General features: G+C 41.8%; 2 protein-coding genes across 3 annotated transcripts in view; one reads left to right on the top strand and one right to left on the bottom strand.

The window, feature by feature from the left end:
- Nucleotides 1–2,278, bottom strand: part of NUDCD1 (NudC domain containing 1) — a 31,472-nt gene extending 29,194 nt beyond the window's left edge. For both annotated transcript variants that reach the window (XM_026054545.1, XM_026054546.1), the window contains exon 1: nucleotides 2,136–2,278. In XM_026054545.1, coding sequence (XP_025910330.1) covers nucleotides 2,136–2,256 — 121 coding nt within the window. In that variant the 5' untranslated portion in view covers nucleotides 2,257–2,278. The remainder of the gene's footprint in view (nucleotides 1–2,135) is intronic.
- A 309-nt stretch (nucleotides 2,279–2,587) lies between these two features.
- ENY2 (ENY2, transcription and export complex 2 subunit) lies at nucleotides 2,588–6,320 on the top strand. The gene is made up of 5 exons (XM_026054564.1): nucleotides 2,588–2,603; nucleotides 2,760–2,852; nucleotides 3,452–3,522; nucleotides 5,076–5,150; nucleotides 6,062–6,320. The coding sequence occupies exons 2-5, from the start codon at nucleotides 2,785–2,787 to the stop codon at nucleotides 6,136–6,138; spliced, it is 291 nt and encodes a 96-aa protein (XP_025910349.1). The 5' UTR covers nucleotides 2,588–2,603; nucleotides 2,760–2,784; the 3' UTR covers nucleotides 6,139–6,320.
- Nucleotides 6,321–15,187: the final 8,867 nt, after the last annotated feature.

Raw genomic sequence — 15,187 nt, 5'->3', positions numbered from 1 at the left:
AGCTTCTCGAGAGGGTCCAGAGAAGAGCAACCAGGATGATTAAGGGAATGGAACATCTCTCTTACGAGGAGAGGCTGAGTGAGCTGGGCCTGTTTTCTCTGGAGAAGAGAAGGCTCAGAGGGGATATGATTAACATATATAAGCTCAGGAAGGGAGAATGCAGGGAGGAAGGGGACAAGCTGTTTTCAATGGTGGCCAGCGATAGGACAAGGGGTAATGGCCACAAGCTGAAGCACAGGAAGTTCTGTCTCCAGGTGAGGAAGAACTTCTTTCCTGTGAGGGTGACAGAGCAGTGGAACAGGCTGCCCAGGGAGGTTGTGGAGTCTCCTACTCTGGAGGTCTTCAAAACCCGCCTGGATGCCGCCCTGTGCCACATGCTCTAGGTGTCCCTGCTGGAGCGGGAAGGTCGGACTAGATGATCTTTAGAGGTCCCTTCCAACCTTGAATATTCTGTGAAAAGACAGAAGTCACAGTTTAGATAGACCAGGGAACAATGGGTAACATGAAAGAAGGTAATTAAGGAACGATATGTTAATCACAGGAACTAAAAGGGACTGTATAATACTAGGATTCATTGTTCTTAATCACTGCAACACACCTAAGAAATCCACCAGAAATGTCCAACTTCTATGGCAGGTCCAAAAAAAAAAGTTTATACATATAAAAACATATATTTTATATATATATGGGTTTTGTCCACATCAAATTTATGCAAATCACAGTTAAAACAGTTAAAGGCAGAGGTGAATGCTACATTTTATATGATGGTGAGAAATAAAGTTTACTGTGGCCACAAAAATGTGGCAATCAACACAATAGGTCCAGCAATATCAACTACTACTGTCCATCTACTCACATACCATAAGTTTCTATTCCACTTCAATTGGAATTGGCAGAACTCCAAATGTCAGTTCATTTCAGACAAAAGCCCCCAAAACAGATTCTTTGGGGGGAGTGGGGCAGGGGAAAGAGGAAAAAAAAAAATCACAAAATTCAACAATTGTTTAGCATTACTCTTCCAGCTTTTTAGCCTATTTTTCTTTTTGCAAACGCGTGAGTAAAAKCATATATTATTTGTGCTGATCGCTTATCCTTTGACCTTCTCTTCAGCTATTATATACTATTCACTACCACTTGGGGGAAATAAAATCAAGTCCTATACTCAAAATAAAATGTTATTTTAATCATCCCTAAGTAGTAAATCCTTGAGCACGCTTCTGAAGCTTTAAATCTGACATAAATGTGCTGAAAACTAGAAATCCCTGTCCTTCTCTACAGTATTATTTTTTTCCACTGCCATAATTTGAAAAAGGCAAAGCCTACAGGCCATGGTTTCTATGGTTTGATCCATATTCCTGACCATAATATAAGCAAAGATACAAAAAAATACCTTAAATCTACCTCAAATGCAAACCACAGTTCACATCCAGCTTCCACCTTACTGCCCACAATTCACCACAGCAAACAAACTTTTCTGTCTTTCTGTTAGGATAACATACTCGATGTTAACAGTGACAATGCCTAAAAGATCATTTAGAAGACTAGCGTATAACTGTAAATATTTAGGGCAGGCCAAGGCCAGCCCACAGCAGCTGTCCCACACAACAGGCACAGCTTTAGAAGTAATTGTTCAGTTTACACCACACATAAATTTAACAAGTCAGCAGCGGGAGGATGCCGAGATTTGAGCTGTAAAGCACATCTACCCAAATGCCACCTCGTGGTAATGCTCTCCTTAAAGAGATGAGAAGCTTGATCAGGACCTGAAGGGTAGTAACCAGCGAGAAAAGTAAAGCATTGAATGAGCAGTCAGAAGCATCACCTCTGATCCAAAATAGTAACACAAAAAAAAAAAAAAAAAAAAAAAAGGCAAACTTGCTGGACTTTATAGGAGACATTAGCGTCCCGTGCATTTCGCTAAHTCAGGCCTACTCACTTCCAGCCTCTTTTCAAGGCCATCACCTCAGAGGGGCTCAGCTGCTCCCCGGGGTTCCGTCCCGCGCACGAGCCAACACGGGACCCCTCACTCCGGTCTCCTGACCCACCCGGAAACCGACCCCGTTCCGGCTGGACAGGCCCCGGACAACCGCGCTGCTTCCCCTGCGGCCCCCTCCCCGCACTGGGCCGCCCCTCACCCGCGTCGAGCGCCAGCTGGTAGCAGGCGAGCGGCTCCAGGGACAGCTTGTAGCCCTCGAACCGGGCGTCCAGGAGGAGGCGCTTCGTCCTCAGCGAGCACTGCGCAGCACCCGCCGCCATCGCGGCGGCCCCGGGGCGCTGGCGGGAGGCGACAGCTCCCTCAGCGCCGCGCGCGTGCAGCAGCCGCGGGGCATCATGGGAGCGCCGTTCCGGGCGCCGCGGGGCATGCCGGGAGCTGTAGTTCAGCCGCGGGCCCAGCCCCAGTAAGGCTCAGGCGCACAGCATGCCGGGAGCTGCAGTTCACACGCARGCGCTGTGCAGTCCCCCCAGGGCATGCCGGGAGTTGTAGTTGCGGCGCCCCCGCCATTTGCTGGCGCCGCGGCGGAGGGGGAGGTGCTGATGGGGGCGGGGGGCGGCGGCGGCGGTTTCCGCTGCCGGCGGGAGGGCAGGAGGGCGGCAGCGCTGGGGTGAGTGCGGCGGCCAGAGCGGGGGGCAGCCGGGACCGCAGCGGCCGCCGCGGCTGGGGGGGCCGCAGGGAGGCGATAGGGGGGAGTGTCGTTATCGTTTCACTATTTCCAAGCGTTGCTGATGTTGTTGTGGAAACTTGCTCCTGCTTCCTGTAGATCCGTGCAAAGCTAGGCTTGCAGAATGAATAAAGATGCCCAGATGCGAGCGACCATTAACCAGAAGCTGATAGAAACCGGCGAGCGAGAGCGGTGAGTGGGCGGCGGGCGGCGGCGCGGAGCGAGGCCCGGCCCGCGCTGCTGCCCCGCCGCCGGGCCGCGCTGCCCGCCCCAAACGCCTCTCGTTCCCGCTCTGTGCCCCTGCAATGCGTGTGCKCCCCTCGGCAGCCGAGATAACATAGAATGTGCCTGGGTAGGCGGATCCAAGCCCTTCTTTAGCGGGGTGAACCTTATTTTGAAGACCTGATTTCAACTGAAATATTCCAGCTTTGAAAGCTGCTGCACTCATATGTTTGACACCAGGCATGACTCAGGGAGCTGAAGGGGTTATATTCTTACTTTTTTTTTTTTTTTTTTTTTTTCCTCCTATGGCTATAACATAAAAACTCCCTGAAAAAGTACCATGGATCAGTTCCAAAGCCAAGACTTCCTTATGACCCAACAGGATAAAATGAACTGAAATGGTAGGGTCCATCCCGGATATTAGTCAGGTGCTGTTCAGCCGTTTCTGCTGCTGGTCTTGTCAGCTGTGATTGTAGACTTAATCTTGTGCTGGTGTATATTTTATTTGTGTCTGCAGATAACAACACTCCTCCCCCCACCTTTTTTTTTTTTTTTTTTTCTCTTAACAGCCTTAAAGAGTTGCTGAGAGCCAAGTTAATTGAATGTGGCTGGAAGGATCAGCTGAAGGCACATTGCAAAGGTAACAGTAGCTAACTAAAGGCTTCAGTTTAACAGTCAATCTTAACAAGACTTAAGCGAGAGGAAAGGTCTGTGACAAATCATGTAAGGTGAAAGAAAGAAAAATAAYGTGTAGTGTTTCATGATGAATTAACTCTTTACCTTTACTGCAATGGATAGATCTGTAAATTGCATGAAGCTGTTATTTTGTTTATAGCATTTTCCATAAAGCAGACAACAAATTCCTTGAATTTTTGTATTTATTTTGATCGGATCTGTGCTTGATATCTTAATATTAATATTTTATAATTAATTGGTACAGTTTYAATTAATCAAGTTTTTCGTTTTGTAGACCTAATAGCGTTAAGTCATTATCACAGAATACGCGTACGATATGCACAGGATATGCAAAGAAGGCTGAAGTGATTCTTGCAGTTGTCTGCTTAATTGGATTATGAGTATTCAAACATGTAGGGATTAAACATTTATTTCACTATCCGTGCTATGAGTATTTGGCTTTACTACAGTTTTTAATCAGTTTTGCTAAAGTTATTTGAAATTGTACATTCTGTACTGATATGTTGAATTGCAGCTGCTGAGAAAGTAAATATCAAATTAGTTGTTCCTGTTCAGGGTACAATAACTTCCAACAGAAGGGACAGTTATTTCCTTTGCTTCTTCCACCTATAATTGTGGATTAGTGCCAATAATTATATTAGTACATGATGAGCTTATACGGGAAGGTGGACCAGGGAAAGTCAATGTTCAGACAACACACATGGTGGCAGTTGGTAAAAGAGATTCTGGCGTCTTAGGGGCTAAGATTCTTCAGATCTTTTACCTAATGATATGTCTACAGTGCAGTTAAAACATTCCCATTTAGAGAGAATGTTTCAGAACTACGGTGTTGAATTCAAGATACTTTTCATCATCATCATCATCATCATCTACATTATCAGTAATCTTCAAATTTTATAAGTAGAAAATGTCTTTGAACAAAACAAGTGTATTAATCACACAGTGTTTCTCACAGCTTTTCTATTTTGTGATAGGTTTTTTACCTGACTGAATTTTTTTTTTTATTTGCTGAAATATGGGTAGAGATGAACCAATTCAAACTAATTAGGAAGATAGGACACTGCAAGGAGTTGTAAATACTTTGCTGTATTTTAAATTGAAGTCTTTTATACACAACGTTGAGGAAAACAAATGCAATTGGATTGATTTGTTTGGAAATGTGAGCRGACCAACTTGCAAACTATTACAGCACTTCCAGTAATATACAAGTTTAGTAATATTCAGATAAACTTGAATTTTATAATGTTAGACTTTGAAAATATATGCTGGTTGAGATGTGTCAGTAGGGAAGGATCACATTCTTAAACCTGTAGTATGAATTAGAGACTAAATCTATTGTAATATAAAGTAGATACTGGGTTAATGAGGTAATTTTAGATTGTAGACTAGTCTCCTCTGGCCTGTCCCTGCAGACTTCGTATCTTAATCATTGCCACTTGTTTTGGCTTATACTGCGTGTATTAAAAGTCTTCAAATGTCTGTCTTGGCATTCTTTAGATGTGATTAAAGAAAAAGGATTAGAGCACGTTACCGTGGATGATTTGGTGGCAGAAATCACCCCCAAAGGCAGAGGTAAGGAAATTTAATGGAAGAGTGACTGTGATTCACTAATTGTGCATTAGCAAATATATCTATTGAAATTTCAAGGCTTGTTTCAAAACAGCCCCGTGAAATAGCTTATGTTTATGTGAAGGGAAACTGTTAGTAGCTTGGTGTTAACTGGAAATAAAATAGGTTTGCGTGGTGTAACAGCCATTCTCTTTGTACTGACCTTGTATCACATGAGCCCATATCGTTATAATTAACTTCATAGACCCAGGAAATCTCTGCCATTGAAGTGGTATTGCTATAAGTAAGTAGTAGAGAGTGTGAGTGTGCTTGGTTTGAGGTTTTTTTTTGTTTGCTTTTTCTCCCAACTGTTTCTTAGACAAAATTCTGAACTACATAATGGGTATTAGGAAAAGCGAAGGACAGAACATGCACGTGCACACATGTTATTCTCTGTATACACAGTTTTACTTGGACTGTTTAAGAAGCTTTGCTCCTGGTGGGAGAAACATTGTTAACTCTTAAAAGCAGACCTTTGAAATAACTTGCTGAACACTTTTACTCTGAGGTCATGGCCAAAAAATTTTTGCTTTTAAATTGATGAAGAAAGATACCCCTGATAATCAAACTAATTTCTAATTATTTGTTTCCTGTTAAATAAGCATTTTCCCTAAGTGCTTCATTTTCTTGTTTATAGCCAGATAAAAGTGTGCCTTTATTCACAACTTTTTTTTCTTATTTAAAAGGCTAATTTTAAATTTGTTGAGTTCTATTGTTATATGCTTATATTGAAAAAAATTAAGTAGCTTTGGTTACCTCAGGTATTAGCAGAATTGCAAGAACAAATTTAAATGTAAGTAGCTGTTGCAAAAAGTTGATTTTTGGYGCTCTTTCACATTTCATTTTTACTTGCTTTCTTTTTGGTTTTTTTCCAGCCTTGGTACCAGACAGCGTAAAGAAAGAACTCTTACAGAGAATAAGAACCTTCCTTGCCCAGCATGCCAGTCTTTAACTTTGACGTTGTCTTGGATATGTTCAGGTTTTTTTTTTTCTGTAGTGTCAATCATGTCAGGATTGCAGCATTGGAATGCACTTTCCATACTGAATGATTGAACATTGTTTGTTTTATGATGAGTTGAAATTCCATTGCACTGCATCAGGCTCCCCTTTCCTGTTGCTTCATGGCTGCAGTGTAATATGATAACACCCGTTTCATTTTTTTTTTCAGTTTTCAATAAACCATGATTTTGTACAATTTTTATTAACCAGTCTGATGTGTCCTTATTTAGGTTTTCCAAAAGCTTCGGTAAACATGTGTTAAATAGAAATGATGGGGAGGATGGAAGACTGGAAGATGGGATGTGATGTGCCCCTGGGCACATCCCATTTAATTTCCCAAATAGCAAGACAATAGCATGGAGAATTTAAAGACTACATTAAGTGTAGTATTTATCCAAGTGTTTTATTGCTAGAAAATAAGTAGTTTAATTTCTCCGATTTGTCTTTTTGAAATATTTTAGTAAATGATAGGAGACTGGTTTCATTAAACAAATCACTCCTTCCTTCCTCAGTAATGCTCTCTTCTCCTTGTCCTCTCTAGTTAATCACTGTTTTGATCCATAACTGTTCTCTGGCTTTGCCCATGTTACCAGTACTTTATAGGACACATGGTTTTATGGGCCCTTTTTAAATGCTRTTCCATGATCTGGCAACATCAGTTTTAGACTAATACATTTGAAATTCTCGTGACTGAAACTATAACATCAGCTGAGTCTATAAATAGCTGCAAGAACAAGCTTGAGTCAATTCATTTTTCATAGTACCTAAATCATACTATAGCATCTAATGGCTCACRTAGCTTCTGCATCTCTTTTGCTTAATAATGTATGAGACTGAAATCTTAATTAAAAAATAAGCATCCTCATTCCAASTCCCTTTGTTTTTATCCCATGTTTGCCAAGTGTATAGTGATTTTTGTTAGAAGAAAAAAAATGTTTCAAAAATGGCACTTTTAGATAAAGTAGAGCTGCCAAGAAACACACTTTCTTAGCAGTGGGCTTTTTTTCTCAGGCTCTTTCATGCACACTCACAAGAAACGCACTAGATGGCATTGCTGACTTTGACATAAGGAAGTACGGTGTGGCTGTCTCCTTTCCAAAGTCTCAGGCTCGAATTCATGATGCAGGGTGATCTTCCTTGTTCCAAGTCAGTCAGTCTTCTAAAAAATTAATAAGCCTTAKGCAGAGCTAAGATACGTTAGATGCTGAGTGTTTACTGCAAAGTCAGACAGCTGGGGCAGCAGCGGAGCAGAGCAAAGTCTCCACTGGCAATTTTAAAGGTCGAGAGCTCTGCCAGAAGAAAAAATGTTTTTGCCATTTAAAGATCCAGATAGTTGTTTAAAAAACAAAGTTTCATTTGCAACCAGTATGCTAACTCTGTGTGTGAATTGCATAAATGTGTATTTCTGTTATATATACATCACAAGTGGAAGTCAACTGAAGACTCATGTAAATTACAGTAGCTCTATGTGTATGATTTCTTTAGACTATAACCATACAGGTAGTTTAGTAGCTATTTCAGTTTGCCTATTCTGTAGACATGCCTATAGCAAATAGATTGTGTTTGTATATTGGCATTGAAATAATGGGTCACATAAGAGCTGGAGTAAAGTGCTCTATCTCTGTATGTTCACTAGCCCAAATTCTATGYGACAGTGAATTGAATAATTCTGCTGATGTCACTGAAAGGACAACAGAGAAGAGTTAGCTCGTCCTCTCCTCTAGTCTGGCCCTCAGGGCTCTGAAGCACAGTCTGGAAAACAGAAGCAAACGATTAATTGAAACTATTTAGATTTTAATTTGTTTGATAATTATTTCCATGTGAATACTTCGCCATGTTGACATAGTCCAATTAAAAGAGGTTACAAAGCAGTAACATCACCAAGGAATCATACTCACATTTCAAACTCGCAGTAGTCTGCCTTCAGCAGAATCTTAGCATTTTGCCACCCTAAGTATTCCAATTGTTTCTATATTTGCCTTGCATTTCTATCATGTGTTATTTTCCTTTCTCTTCATTCCTGTTTTACTGACATAGTGTTTTTACCCTAAATTTTTAACATTTTGAGAACAGGTACAGGTATGTCTGAAATCTGTTTGAATTCAGTAAGAATGCATCGGTGCTATTAAAAATTTCTGGTTGCTTCTCAGTCCTTTCTGGAGGCTTTYTTGGGGTGACAGCTCTATGTCACACAGCTTATTTCCTCATCTGCTCTGTCACTTAATTGAATAGAGATTTAGTTGTAAGGATTGTGGCACCTGGATAGGTTTCTTCAATCTTATTTTTTGATAGAATTTTCACTGAGTCAAAGATGACYATCCAATGCAAAAGCAATGAAAAACTGCATGTCCTCTTTAATAAATAATTGCAATTCAAATCAGAAGTTTGTTCTCCTTGGCCTGTTTTTCAGCTTTTTTTCAGCACTTCAGTTTCTATGGTTGAAAAGCCWAATTTTTTTGACTGGAGCCCAAAAGGAGGGAAAGTAACTTCCTTTCCACAAAAATAATTTTTACTTCACTGCTTCAATGTAATTTAATAGGTTCATCCACATTCTGCTTGGAATTAAAGAAAGTCTAATCTTGCTTCAGCATATTTTACATTTACCTTTGTGCTTTCCATCTGACAATTATTTTTCTTAAACTATTTTTTATATTTACCTTGTAACAACTTGTGATTCACTAGTTGATCATTAAAAAAGAAAAAATAAAAGGTCTTCTATAAAATCCCATTTGATTTGTGTTGGCAGTACTAGGAAAGAGCCTATGCATTATTTCAGCTATTGATCTGGAGGTAAATACCAAGTTGTTTTGATWAAATCGGGATTGGCACACTCCTTGGGGAATATAGGCAAGGACAGAGCAACCTGTCCTGCTGTGTCACCTGGCTCCATGCAAATGCATTAGTATCTGTGCACTAATTCAGCTCCATGCRCCCAGAGTGAAAGCAACACTAATTTGTGGGAAGGTAGTGACTCTGAAAATCATGGCAAAATGCTCATCATCTGCTTCCTTACAATCTTTGTAGWTATTTGGGCAGACATGATGATTAACACTGACCTTATCTGTGTTTACTGTATTKATAAGACTGACCCTCATGATGTGCAACTTGTGTTTTTTGAAAGGAAAACAACTTTTTTTGAAATAGAAAAAATGGAGTGATTACAGAAAGGAGAAAAAAAATATTCAGAGTTAGCATTGCTCTTTACATTTCCCAGCACTACATTATTGGGAAAGAAAAAACATAGAGAACTGAGAGAAAATACAGTTTATGTACCACAAAGTCCACAAAGAGAAAACACTAAACAAACAGCACTTCAACAGAATATATATAAACCAGTAGATGAAAACAAATCTGACTATTTCATTTTTTAAAAATAGGGTATATAAAAGCACAGCTGCATAATAACTAGAACAAACTATGAAGAAACATGGGGCTCCCTCATTTTCCAATGTTTTCACGAATATTGGTGSCTTTCTTGAGGAGCTGCTTTAGCCCAGAGTTACTCAAACTTTCTGTAATTTCAGTATTTGCCCTTCTGTGTTCCCTGTAGCTGGCAGCAGAAGCTCAGCTTCTTTCAATTGAGAAATGCAAACCAGCTTAATCCCTAAACATTTAAGATACRAAGTAATTCACTAGCTTCAATTTTTATCAAACTGGCTTCAATTTTTATCACTCTCTTAATCTAGCAAAGATTGGCAACACCTAAGATGTTGTTTTCTAACACTTTCCAGCATCAATCCTTCAATGAATTCCAAGTACTGCACTCCCTATAAAAGGTAAATGCTGCTTTCACTAAACATAAGCAGAATTTATTAATCTCAGTGCAGGCATAACTGAGTGGAACATAATGTCCTATGAGGCTATGAAGGAAATCCAGTAGTAGTTCAGCATTACAAAACCTTTTAATTGTTTGGACTGAAAAATGTCCCCATCTAACTCACCTGTTGATTAACTTTTTCATGAGCATTTTATTCTGAGATAAGTTTCTGCCCAAATCCTGTATCAGATGGCTAATATTTGAGTAGTTCAGATACATTTCAAAATACCTGTTGACCTTTTTTTTTTTTTTTTTTGCAAAAGGGTGTCTCATTAGATAGAGAATGAGTAGAAAAACACTGCTCTCTTTCCCTCTATTGAATAAAGAGAAAGAAAATTACCTATGCCTAGTTTTTATCTATGGAATGGAAGGGTCATGGTTTTTTTCTGCTAAATTCTCTTTCTGACTTCTCAAGAAGAGGTGATTAAATATGACAAAAGGCATGATTTTTTTCCCAATATTTTCATGAAGAAAAGTCCCTATTACCATAAACCATGACTGTTTTGCATTATAGTATATCTATTCCACTGCAACGTGTAAAATTACTTCTTCCTTGATATCTAGTAAAATCATGTTTAAAAAAAGGAAAAGAAACTTGCATCTTACCAGTAAGTGGAGATTTTTTAATAAATGATGAGGTATAAAGAAACAAAGAACAGCTTCATGATTCCCATCCCACTTCTGCAAAATAGAAGAAGAATCCTTTCCTTTCCTTCCCAAATACTTTCCCAAGCAAATTTTCTTTACCTTGTATTTTCATTATATGCAATGTTTCGTCTATTTATCTACATGCAAATAAATCACTCAGTTACACAGATATGCATGCATGCACATACACAAACAAAGCTGGGTTGCTAACTATTTCATTAAAGCAACATTCTAGAAACACAAATATTTAGAGGATATTAATTCAAATAGAAACATCGTGCCTATGATCCATCTTTATTTATTTGGTTAGAGTGCACAGAAGTCTTATTTCCTAACAAAAACATAYGGAAGGCTGCATATGTAAGTCACAGAAAATTATTTATGGCTAAATACTATACGAGGGAAAGAACTTTTTATGTAGTAATGAAGTGATAAATCGGCTGTATAAAGAATAGGTTCCATTAACTTCTCCTAATTTGTAGCTATAGCATAGGGGAATGGTGAAGGAGACAAAACCTGAATGAGACTGCCAACAGATCCCATATGGATGCCAACAATCTGGCAGTCTGTTTGGGTCCAAACATGCTGAGCCTCCACAAGGACAGCATGCTCCTGGTGGATGTATAGGAGTCCAGGAATGACAAGGCATGCTGAAGTCAGCACCTCACTGMCCCTTGAGCTGAGGCTAAGGCTGCCTTGTTTTAACTATAAGCCAGCAGTGCCCTTGTGGCCAAGAAGGCCAATGGGATCCTGGCTGCATCAGGAGGACATTGCCAGCACGCCAAAGGAGGGGATCCTGCCCCTCTCCTCAGCTCTGGTGAGGCCGCACCTGGAGTACTGTGTGCAGTTCTGGGCTCCCCAGTATAAGAGGGATGTGGAGCTTCTAGAGAGTGTCCAGCAGAGAGCAACWAAGACGATTAAGGGACTGGAGCATCTCTCTTATGAGGAAAGACTAAGTGATTTGGGCCTGTTCAGTCTAGAGAAGAGAAGACTGAGAGAATCTGATCAATATGTATAAGTACCTGAGGGGAGAATGTWGTGAGGATGGGGCTAAACTCTTCTCAGTGGTGACCAGTGACAGGACAAGGGATAAYGGGTGCAAGTTGAAACACAGGAAGTTCCATCTCCATATGAGGAAGAACTTCTTTACTGTGAGAGTGACAGAGCCCTGAAATAGGCTGCCCAAGCRGGTTGTGGAGTCTCCTTCTTTGGACATCTTCCATATTCGTCTGGATGCTGCTCTATGCCACATGGTCTAGGTGTCCTGCTTGAGCAGGAGGTTGGAGTAGATGATCTCTAGAGGTCCCTTCCAACCTCAAACATCCTGTGATTCTATGATTTCTGCTCTGTGATAGAGAGCTGAAGCTGTGGGTACAGAAATATCCATCCATCAGGAGCACCCAAAGCTGCTCAGAACATTTGCAGACCCTCATGCTGAACTCAAAGGCTTAGTGTATGCCGGCCACATTGCTTGTGGAGCTCCTCATCCAGCATAGCACGGCCGTGTTTGGGGAGGACTTAATCTTCCTTTCCTTTCCATCAACCAAGATGTTCCCAGAGCATACCAACGGCTCCACGGGTATGAGGATGCCTGGAGGATGTGCCAGGCCAGGGCTGCAGGTTCACTTTGTTTAACTGAACATGGAAAACGACCTCTGCATGCTGGGCAGGAACTTCTCGGAGCCCAGCCTGTCCTCCCAGAACAACTTGGAAGGCCAGAGATGGCATCAGAGGTCACCACAAGGAAGGACTGTTTTTCCACCCCAGAGAAACAACGGTCAGATAAGAAGGCAATGAAGAAAACACCTTCCTATCTTGTCTTCAAGATGGTCAGATTACACTCACCACCCAAATTAGTCTCCGGCTATTTGCTGTAGAGCAGAAGGGGTCTGTTCCCCTTCTCCCYTCATGCCCTGCACTGTCCCTGCCTTGTTGTGTATTTCCAGAGGTYGCTGAGGAGGGAGGGAGCTCTCCTGCTGGAGAAAAAAAAAAACAGGCCCAGCTCTCTCAGGCTTTTGAATTGACAGCAAAAATCTACAGTCTTTCTGTGGCTGACCCTGTAAAGCTACTCTGACCAGAATCAAATAATTAAGGTTAAAATCTTTTCCACAACTGTGAAGTATGAGTCATGCCACATTGCAASAATATCATAAATGAGAAAATGTACACTTTGATAAAAAGTTAGCTATTTGTAGCTTTAATAATTGAACAGCGAGAGCATTCATTACGTAAATGAAGAACATGAGAAGAAAAATCAGTATGAAAAGAGAGATTGCAATCTTTTTAAAAAAGGAATTGAGTTATTAAATGTCTTATATGACTGAATGCAAGTTATCATGGATAGCATCCCTCCAGGATCTGTGGAAATATCATCTAATAAATAATGGAGATCACTTCAGATGCATAAAAGTGACACTAGCAATCTTGCAAAGGGTTCGGTAATACGATCAGGATTTTTAATCTTGGATATCTATAAAAGTATAAATTTAAATAAAAGTATTCCATAAGAATCTTTATTAGTTTACTACAGCTATACTATAATCACTGTGACAAATACATAAGATTTAAAAAGACCTTTGTTTTGGGGAAAACAATCTGATCCAAAGAAATTCTTTTCATTAAAGAGCTAAAAGTTAATGACATTTTCAAACAGAGAAATATTCATTATAGAATCACAGAATCCTTAAGGTTGGAAGGGACCTTTAGAGATCATCTAGTCCAACCTCCCTGCACATGCAGGGTCACCTAGAGCAATGGGGCAGAGGGTGGCATCCAAGCGGGTTTTGAAGATCTCCAGAGAAGGAGACTCCACAACCTCTCTGGGCAGCCTGTTCCAGGGCTCTGTCACCCTGTCAAGAAATTTTTCCTTAAGTTCCTGTGAAACTTCTTCTAGCACTGAAGCTATGTTGATGCTGTTGCTGAATTCGAAGTTGTGTGGTTATATTTTTATGCAGATAGCTATTCTTTATTATCCATCTGTTGGTTTCCTGTTTTTTTTCCTCATTAACCTAACAATCACATACAAGTGTGTTGTGCATTCAGGAGCAGAGCGTGGATGGGCCAATCTGGCAGATTTTTATTAAGCGGGGGTGTTTATATGCATATTTTAAAATGTTTCATTCTCAGTGAGTCTGGTTCTCTATTGAGATTATAAACAGTAGTGTTCAAAACCTGAAAGTGTTCTTTAAGGAAATGCCACTGTCCACCTCTCCCCAAGCCTCTCCTGGGTGAGCACCCCTCTCATTACTGCCTGTGACTCTCCTAGCAAATCCTCCTCCCTCCGCACACCGTGTGGAGGAGCAGATACTGCACATTTCGTGGAGCTCTCTTACCATGGAACTACCCAGCATAGGGCAGAGGAGCACTAGAGCTGGCCACATTAGGCAGAAGACAGATAACTTAAAGTGAGGTGGAACCAGAGAGGGCTGAGAGGGTGGTGGCCAGTGACAGGACAAGGGACAATGAGGGTAAGCTGAAACACAGGAAATTCCATCTCCATATGAGGAAGAACTTCTTTACTGTGAGAGTGACAGAGCCCTGGAACAGGCTGCCCAGGGAGGCTGTGGAGTCTCCTTCTCTGGAGGTCTCCAAACCCACCTGGATGCCACCCTGTGCCCCGTGCTTTGGGTGTCCCTGCTTGAGCAGAGGGGTTGAACTAGATGGTCTCTAGAGGTCCCTTCCAACCTCAAACATTCTGTGATTGTGAGAAAGCTTTTTGATGTATTAGCTGCTAGGAGAAGTGAAATGCAGGTCACTTCCACTGGCAGGACAGCGAGTCCCTAGGGWGAGCTACTTGCAGAGTGCAGCCAGCTGGGAGGCAGAGTCTGGAGCTGCAAGGGACTTGATATCTGCGTTTTCAGAAGAGAGCCAGGAGTCCTGGACAGAAGCAGGCAGTTTCCATTTACCTGATCCTCTGAGCTTATTTAACAGTGTAACAGAGTTTGGAGGCATTCATGCAGCTCACAGAAATCCTACACTAGGTTTCTTGGCACCTTCCTCCCCGCAAAGTGCAGGGAATGAGCATGTTACACAGGGAGTGGCTGCTCCGCACTCACAGGCAGCCTTTGGAGAGCCCACTTGAGCAAGCAGAGACACTGGCGAGGCTTCCTGCCAGCTGAGGCAACATCTCTCACAAACCACCACAGCATTTTTTTTTTCCCAGTAACTTCTAAATTTATAGCACATGAGTACGTCTACAACCACAGATTACATAGGGCCTATTTATTTCAGCTCCCTGTATGGGTGACTCGGCTTGCGTTCCTCTGGGCACAGAGGAACAGCAGCACCTTTGGACACGGGCAAATCCGCGCCTTGAGAGCACGGATTTCGGTCCGGGAACCCAGGGCTGGAGGCAGGAGAGAACGGCCGGGGCCGCGTCCCGCCCCCGCGGCAGCCGTTACCCGGCGGCGGTTGGCGGCTTGGCGGGAAGCGGCGTGGCCGGAAGGGGCGGCCCTGTCTCCCAGGTGACAGGAGCCGAGATGGCGGCGCGGGAGGCCCCGGCGGCGGCGCGCGCCGAGCTTTGAATGAGGGGCGCCCG

This window comes from Nothoprocta perdicaria, unplaced genomic scaffold (assembly GCF_003342845.1).
Source record: "Nothoprocta perdicaria isolate Ctin4 unplaced genomic scaffold, notPer1 scaffold_122, whole genome shotgun sequence".
In the NCBI taxonomy this organism is placed as follows: domain Eukaryota; kingdom Metazoa; phylum Chordata; class Aves; order Tinamiformes; family Tinamidae; genus Nothoprocta; species Nothoprocta perdicaria.
This window is presented reverse-complemented; position numbering and strand designations above follow the sequence as displayed.

Bases quoted from the DNA above. Each gene is read 5' to 3' on its own strand.
- ENY2 (XM_026054564.1), top strand. From the start codon at position 2,785: ATGAATAAAGATGCCCAGATGCGAGCGACCATTAACCAGAAGCTGATA. The intron at 2,853-3,451 runs GTGAGTGGGCGG...TTCTCTTAACAG, and splicing joins GAAACCGGCGAGCGAGAGCG to CCTTAAAGAGTTGCTGAGAG. The intron at 5,151-6,061 runs GTAAGGAAATTT...GTTTTTTTCCAG, and splicing joins AATCACCCCCAAAGGCAGAG to CCTTGGTACCAGACAGCGTA.